At 43.2% G+C, this 8,211-nt stretch overlaps 1 protein-coding gene across 8 annotated transcripts in view; it reads left to right on the plus strand.

Annotated features, from left to right (window-relative positions):
* Atxn1 (ataxin 1) overlaps positions 1 to 7,931 on the plus strand; it is a 414,394-nt gene extending 406,463 nt beyond the window's left edge. For all 8 annotated transcript variants that reach the window (XM_070024519.1, XM_070024520.1, XM_070024521.1 and 5 more), the window contains one exon: positions 1,486 to 7,931. In XM_070024519.1, coding sequence (XP_069880620.1) covers positions 1,486 to 2,016 — 531 coding nt within the window. In that variant the 3' untranslated portion in view covers positions 2,017 to 7,931. The remainder of the gene's footprint in view (positions 1 to 1,485) is intronic.
* Positions 7,932 to 8,211: the final 280 nt, after the last annotated feature.

Below are 8,211 nucleotides of genomic sequence, written 5' to 3' on the forward strand. Positions count from 1 at the left end.
CCATCACATCTAGGAGGATCATTGATAACTGGCTTTCAAAATGACTTCATTGGACTAACTGTGGTGACTTCACACCTGTAATCCCAAGCTACCCAGGAGGCAGACATAGGAGTATAGCAGTCCTAGGCTGGCTGAGCAAAAGCTCAAGACCCTATATGAAAGATAAATGAATATAAGAATGGCTGGGATATGGTTCAAGTGGTAGGAGACCTGCCAAGCAAGCGTCAGGTCCTGCGTTGAAACACCACTAATAATAAAGGAGTTGGAGAAATTGGATTTCCATGAGAATCAAACTGTTACAAAGCCAAAGTGCATGTCAGCCTAATCTAATGGCAACAATGAAGGTTGGCCTTAGAGTTTGTATACCCTATGCACCACTTTGCTCATACATCCCTGCTTCCAGGAATCTCCCTTGTTGGTGAACAACCCAGAATAGCATTCTTACCTAAGACTTCTTGCTTGCCACTGCCCTAAACTGCTGTCTTTCCTCTGCCTAGTACCTTTATACTGTGCAGAGACTCATAATCATACCTGCCGTACTAATGGACCATCCTTATACAGATGCCTCCCGTCCACTTACTGTGAACTCCAAAGGGCCACAGTTACCTTCCCCTGACATCTTAGCACCAAACCCAAGCTATAGGCAATGGGCAGCTATTGAGAGAGGATTCTGGACTTAGCCTGTCTCTGCTATTTTTCCAACACAGACTGGTTTGAGTACATAAGGCTTGATTTGTGATGGACCGTGTACTTGAGTCCTCTTTATCCCAATTGTGTCAGTCCCCAACCCCCAACTCCCACCTCTCCAAATCCTGCATGTCCTCCAGCATTGTGGGAAAATCTTCCCTGGTAACCCCAGCCCTTACAAACTCAGTAAATGTTCATCAGCTTACAACCTTATGTCAAGCCGCCTTTTAAGGGTTGGGGCACACCGCTATAAACACATAGGTACCTTCCTCATGGAGCCTTTGTCTCCTGGCTCATTCTGAGTCATTCCAGTCATACATAATAATAGCCGCTGTCCAGTAAGCTAGCACAAGGCCACAGCAGGGCCCCTGGGTGGCCTGCTGAGCCTGCCTCATGGCCAAACACTCAGTGGCCATCTGGTCTGGGTTGGAGGTCCATGTCTTGTTTTAACAGAGATTTTTCTGTACAGCTAAAAGTAAGATATTTTAAATGTTGAATGGACTTTTAGACTGGACAGATTTCTCATGGGCTTCCACTCAGCATCTATCTATGGTAAGTCCAGTTATAGCAGACTGTTTGGGAGCTCCTTTTGGCCTGGGAGAGGTTTGTAAATCATGTCCTTGCAGCCTCTGTGTGTGTGTGTGTGTGTGTGTGTGTGTGTGTGTGTGTGTGTGTGTGTGTGCGCGTGCACGCTCACGCGTGTATACGTGTTGTTGTTGTTGTTATTATTAAACAGAACCAGAATAAATTATTTTCCTGCATTGCCTCCTTTCCCTCTCCCTGCCTCTGTTCCCATAGGTCAGCGTTGAAGTCTTGGTAGAGTATCCCTTCTTCGTGTTTGGACAGGGCTGGTCATCCTGCTGTCCAGAGAGAACGAGCCAGCTCTTTGATTTACCATGTTCCAAACTCTCAGTTGGGGACGTCTGCATCTCGCTCACCCTCAAGAACCTGAAGAATGGCTCTGTTAAAAAGAGCCAGCCCGTGGATCCTGCCAGCGTTCTGCTGAAACACGCCAAGCCCGACAGCCTGGTGGGCAGTAGACACAGGTATGCCGAGCAGGAAAACGGAATTAATCCCGGAAGTACCCAGGTACTCTCTGAGAACGGTGAACTGAAGTTTCCAGAGAGAACAGGATTGCCTGCAGCATCCTTCCTCACCAAAACAGAACCCAGCAAGCCCACAGCCACGAGGAAGAGGAGGTGGTCAGCACCCGAGACCCGCAAACTGGAGAAGTCAGAAGATGAGCCACCTTTGACTCTTCCCAAGCCTTCTCTAATTCCTCAGGAGGTTAAGATCTGCATTGAAGGCCGCTCCAACGTGGGCAAGTAGAGGCCGAGGCCTGGCAGAGGAGGTGTGGCTCCCCTCTCCATTTGTATCCAGATTACTGTACTGTAGGTTAAATAACAGTATTTCCATGTTACTCTCTTCCTTTAGGTTTCTGTTCTAACCTTGTCATTAGAGTTACAGCAGGTGTGTTTGCAGGAGGCTAGTGCATATGGTTCGTCTGCAGCGTCCGTGGGGAGAAGGTGGGTGGAGGGTCTGTCAGAGCAGAGGCCACCACGCTGGCATCCAAAGTGGCATTGCGTGTGACGTCACCTGTGCCTGCCTTCCCCAGCTGCATGGAGGCATCATCCTGTGTGTGCCGACTCCTGCTAGTCTCCAGAGCGAGTTCAGTGGGAAGACACCTGCGAGGGGTTGGCGGGGGGTGCACGATGCCACGGGCAGTGAGTGAGGGTCTCTCTCTTTTCTCTGTCTCCCTCTCAGAATAGGGATTGGGGGAGGTTCAGAGCAGTGTCCCCCTGGGGTTCCCATTGTGTAAAATCAACACCAGGAACCCAGCTTCAGGGCATGAAAGGCAAAGAGGCATCAGATGGCAAGATGGAAAGCTAGCCGGTTCAAAGAACATTTTTCTCTCCAACATATTTTACAATAAAAGCAAGTTTTAATCATCCTATAGATATAGATATATATATATTTCCCCCTATGGGGCCAGACTGCACTGATACATATATATATTTTTTAAGAGCAACTGCCACACGTGGGATTTTGTTTCTAGTCCAGTGATGGTGAATGAGGAAGGCCTTGCTCTGGTCACTGGGAGTTGGGATGGGTAGGAGTTGGGGGTTGGGGGAACAGATGGAAACACCCACGCTGATTTCTGTGCAGTGTTATTTAGACAACCAATCAGGTTATTGTATCTACTTTGTTCCCAAGAGACAGGGGCAAGCTGCCTTTCAGAGAGAGCGAGGGGAGCTCTCTTGAGTTGAGTTTGCGAAAAACCTTTTTGTCTTTGAACTCTAGTACTGTTTCTAAGTTTATGACTGTGGGCAACTGGGGTGCCATGTTTTTTCAGATTCCAGTGTGACGTGAGGAAATTAGATTCTGAAGATGCGCATCTATTACTGTTCTCTAAGCACTTAACAATGCCGTGCACATTTATGGCCACGCATCTTGGTCTGTCATTTCAACGAGTACTGTATCTCACTTTAAACTCTTTGGGAAGAGAAAAAAATTCAAAAGGAAAAAAAAAAACCTAAGTTGCTTTCTTTCAACACTGTAACTACATGTCAGCTGTTCGGAGTTGCTTACGAGCAAGCTATTCAAAGTTTTCCATGTGGCTTAAAGGGATGAACATGAATCGTGAACTAGAATGTGACAATAAATGACCGCCACGTTACTACCTGACAGGAGGCACTTGTCACTTTTGATGTTGGAGAAAGTGAAAGGCATATGCAGAGATTGGCAGAGAAACAGAGAGAGAAAAAGGTGTGGAGAAAAGAATTCTCTTTTTTCTTTTTTTCTGTCCAGTGTTTTTTAAGATGAACTTTTTAAAGAATCTTGCGATTTGCACATCTTGAGTTTATAATTTGTGTGATATTCCTGCAGTTTTTAATCCAATGATATTGGTGGGAAAGGTTGGGAGGAGTGAACGAGCTTAAATAAATGTAGCAAACTTATTTTCTAACCTGCCTAAACTCTAGGCCATTTTATAAGGTTATGTTTCTTTCAGAATTCATTTGGGTCTTTCACATCTGTCATGCAAAACCAGTTCTTAGCAGGACAACTCTGACAATTTTTCTTCAGATTCATTGACGTGAGCAAGTTTTTTTCTTTTTTGAAAAAAAATGCAATTGCTTTATTATTGTTATTCATGTTATTTTCAGAATGACCTTTTTTTTCCCCTCTCTCTTGTTTAATTTGGAAACAAATCAACATTGAATGTTTGGTACAAACCCAGAAAGTATATTTCATAAAGTTGAAAGCTTTCATTCCCAGAGATTCATTTGTGAGTTTTGAGTGTATCTTAAAAGTGCTTAAAAAAAAGTTTTCTGAGTAGGGAGACGTTTTTTAATATTCTTACTTGGAAGGCTACAACTAACCTAAATAAATACTTACCTTGGTTTCTCTTTTGCCATTTGGAAATAGTACTTCTATTTTCCAATTTTAAAAAATCAAAATAGCATAGCAAACTACATTGACTATCTAGTATTCATTTACATTGAGCTCTTATCAGGGCTAATGATTTTTTATCAACCATTTTCTGGGTGTACCAAAATCATATGAATAGGCTGAGATGAGATAGATTCCTCATTCAAGTGGCTTGAATTCATTACCTTCTCAGCGAGCTACCAGAGCTGGGTGGGTTCATTCTTAGGGTCACACTGCTCATTTAGTGCTATGTTGTTGTTTTGTTTTAACATTTCTGTCCAGAGAACTTGCTTAATCTTCCATATATTCTGCTCAGGGCACTTGCAGTTATTAGGTTTTGTTTTCCACCTCCCCTTGCTTCCCCCCCCCCCTTTTTTTTGTATTTTGTTTTTAACCTTTGATGGCAAAAGGAATAAGGCTGCCACATAGATTTCTTTTCAACAATACCACTATTTATAACAGCTCAGGCGGGCTCAGAATGACAAACACACACACACACACCACTTCGAGCTTACTTTAGTATAGAACTGACGATCCACTAAAACCAACACTAAAATGGGTGGGGTTGAGGGGAACACATGGTTTCAGAGCAATAGGAAAATCGTCATTTTTGTGGTTCTATTTCAGGTATAGGAATCATAAAATCATGGGTTGTTTGGAAACATGTCTCATTTCATTCTCTTGCTTTTTTTTCCCCTTAAAACACATGCAAGAGTCTGTGCCAATGGAGTATAACCAGTGTACTATATAGGTATATAGGTACAGCTCACATCCTAACTACTGGTGTTTTCCATGTCTGGTCCATTTTATTTGTGCTGGTTAGAGAAGGATTGGTGGGAAAGAGTCAGGAGAGAGGGAGAGGGGGAGAGAGAGAGAGAGAGAGAGAGAGAGAGAGAGAGAGAGAGAGAGAGAGAGAGAGAGAGAGAGAGAGAGAGAGAGAGAGAGAGAGAGAGAGAGAGAGAGTGTGTGTGTGTGTGTGTGTGTGTGTGTGTGTGTGTGTGTTTTGGGGGGGCAGGGATCCTGCCTTTCGTCCCAGCTGTGGCTGCTGATTGCTGGAGTAGGAACTAGTAAGAGCTTGTGTCTCTGCTGGCATGCATGTTACAAGAGCCACAGAGGCCCCCAAAATAGTGAATGCAGAGCGTGCAACCAGGAACGGAGGCAGGTGGATTTCTTACATACTCTGGAACAATGTAGCCTGCAAACAACCCATGTTCCATGGTCTTTTTCTGCAAGTGGGCGGGCATCTCTGGGAGGGAGGATGGTCTGTGTCCTGGAGACTCTGAGGCCTGAGTTTCTGAGCCTGCGCAGCAGGAGTGGCCTGTTGGGCATGCGTTCTAAGCATGCGGCCAATGGTGGTGGAGGGAACCAACTGCCAGCCACAGCCACCACTCCCACCCTGTGTGGCAGCTTTCTCTTCAGACTGGAAGGACACGCAGAGGTCAGCAGTCTCCTCTTGTTGGCAGACATTGTCCAGCCCTGAGGCTGGGGACAGCTGTGGTCACCACTTCTGAGGATCACAGGGGTAGAATTTCTTCAGTGCCGTTCAGTTCTGCGTTGGATGAGCAGCCACGTGCCTCTCTGTACTGTCTTCATTGCAATATCTAGAGACAACTGTCTTTCGTTCCTCTCTCCTTCCTCTTTTCCATTTTTAAAAACTAATAACAGCAGGCCTTTTGCGTTTACAATGGAACAATCACCAAGAAATTAGTCAGGGCGGAAAAAAAAGAAAATACAATAATATTATTCATAAGAAACCAACAAACAAGAACCTCTCTTTATAGGGAATTTCTCAATATATCCAATGACTGTTCCTTTGAATGTTTCACTTGAGAATTATTTTCGGTTTGTCTGAGCCACCTTGGGGACAGAGGGGAGAGGGAGGGACACACAGATGGATGCCACTTACCTCAATCTTTTCAAAGTGGAAATCCAGGTTGTATTTTCCTTTGGACTTTGAGGATCATTTTCTATGTTGGTCCAGTTTTTCTTTGGCCCCTCTCCCAACTCAGCCAGTTTGGTTTGGGATGACTGGAGTGGGTGGCAGTTGATCCATTGAATACCTGAATTGTGACCCTGTGTGTTTTGTCAGGTGAGTGTGTTGGGTTTGCCTCCTTCCCCCACCCCCCCTCACCCCCAGAAATGGCAGCACCCTTCTTCCTCCCCCTGCAAGGAACTCTGCGGAAACCTTCACACCTCTTACTCAGGGATGGGCTGGTGTGTTTGGAACACTGATGTGTCCAGCTGCAGCACTTTGACTGCTCTGGAGTAGGGTTGTACAACTTTAAGGAATGTTTGGATTTCCTGCATTGTGTGGATTACTTCCTTAGCTACTGCATAGATTGCAATATAACACTGCATGTTCCAGACCCACAGTAGCTCTTCATAATCAGAGAATCCACCTTTGCACCTAGTTTGACCTTTTCTGAAATACGTTGCCAAAACTTCTATTTTTGTTGTTAGTGTAGTTTTGGATCTTTTGTTTTCTGTTGTTTTAAGGAAACAATAGATAATCCCCCTTTAAACATCTTATGACTACTAAGGAAACCTGTTTCGTCAAGGCTTCTGAAGACACTAATGCCATGCTATTTTAGACTTGGGTGAGGAAGCAGAGCTCTTGGGACAGGCAGAAAACCAGGCTTTTTGAGCTGTGTTGTCATGGCAACTGTTTACTGAGCCAGGAGCAGTTCAACAAACTGGTCTGTTCTCTCCTGAAACCCCTCGTACTTCCAATTTCCTAGCCATCCTTGATGATTCCAGGTTTAAAAACAAAACAGGGCTGGCAGTCTCCGTGGCCTAGTGGTTTCTCTTTGGTGGTTAAAATAATAATAATAATAATTAATAATAATAATAAAGAATGCTACTTTTTTGTTGTTTTGCAAAGTGGAGTGGAGGCCTTTGCTTCCACATTTGTGTTTTATAACCCAGAATTTCTGAAATAGAGAAATTAAGAACATAAGTAATAACTACACAGAGAATATACTTTTTTATAAAGTACATGCATATGCTATATTGTCTTGGGTTGGTTTCCTCTCTTTTCCACGGACAGTGTTGTGTTTCTGTTGATAGGGAAAACTCCAAAACAACTTGCACAACCCTACTTCGGAGCTGAGTTTTCTTTTACATAGATGACCTCGCTTAACTATGTTACCTTACTGATAGGGTCTTTCCTTGTAGCACTATATACCTTGTGGGAAGTTTTGTTTTCTTTCATGTACACCTAATTTGAGAAGCTGAAGAAAAACAAAAATTGAAGCACTCACTTTGAGGAGTACAGGTAATGTTTTTCTAGAAAAATAATTGCACAAAAGAAAAATGAATGTCAATGATTCAGTGTTTGAAAGAGACAGATCTGTTGAACAATGCGTTTCATAGTTTGTAGAAGACATAAAAGCAGAAGGGTTGAAAGTTACATGTTTTTTCCCCCCCTTCTACTTTTTTTTTTGTATATAGAAATTTGTCATGTCTTGATGACCAGATTTGTATGGCCTGGAAGAATTAGTACATGAAAGGCTCTGAAAACTATACCTATGCTTACCTTAGGTTTATTACTCAGAACCATAGTATAAGGGAGGGGAATTCTGCATTCTGCTATTTGAGAAGAAGTTCATTTGTAGGCTGAAAATACTTTTTGAAGCTCCCTTTTTAGTTTAAACTCTTAAATCATTGCATCTTTCTTTTCTTCAGAGAATATGTTTTAGCATTTTTTTTGCACTTCCTGTTCCTGTGAACCCAAAGAATATTAATCCTGAACATGAAGTGTTTCTAAAAGGGATCCTAGCTACCAAGAAAATAGGACTCACTGTGGGGACAAAAATGATTAATCTTCCTTTCCACCCCCACTCCCCACACACACCTCATTTAAATGGGGGTGTAAAACATGAATTGCAATCGAAATGCCTCATCTTTAGTTTTATTTGGATTTTTTCTTTTTCCAGAAGCCAAAATAAATGTGGAACAATTTTTCAGCAGCAGTTATATTCCTGTCTGAAGATAAATAAATACCAAGCTGAACAGTACCACTGGACAGCTATGGGTCTACTAAACACACCCCCACTCTTTTAAGAGTTCTTAAATTCATAATTCCATCCCCTCCCT

This window comes from Dipodomys merriami, unplaced genomic scaffold (genome assembly GCF_024711535.1).
Source record: "Dipodomys merriami isolate MVZ:Mamm:240054 unplaced genomic scaffold, mDipMer1.0.p SCAF_16, whole genome shotgun sequence".
Classification (NCBI taxonomy): Eukaryota; Metazoa; Chordata; class Mammalia; order Rodentia; family Heteromyidae; genus Dipodomys; species Dipodomys merriami.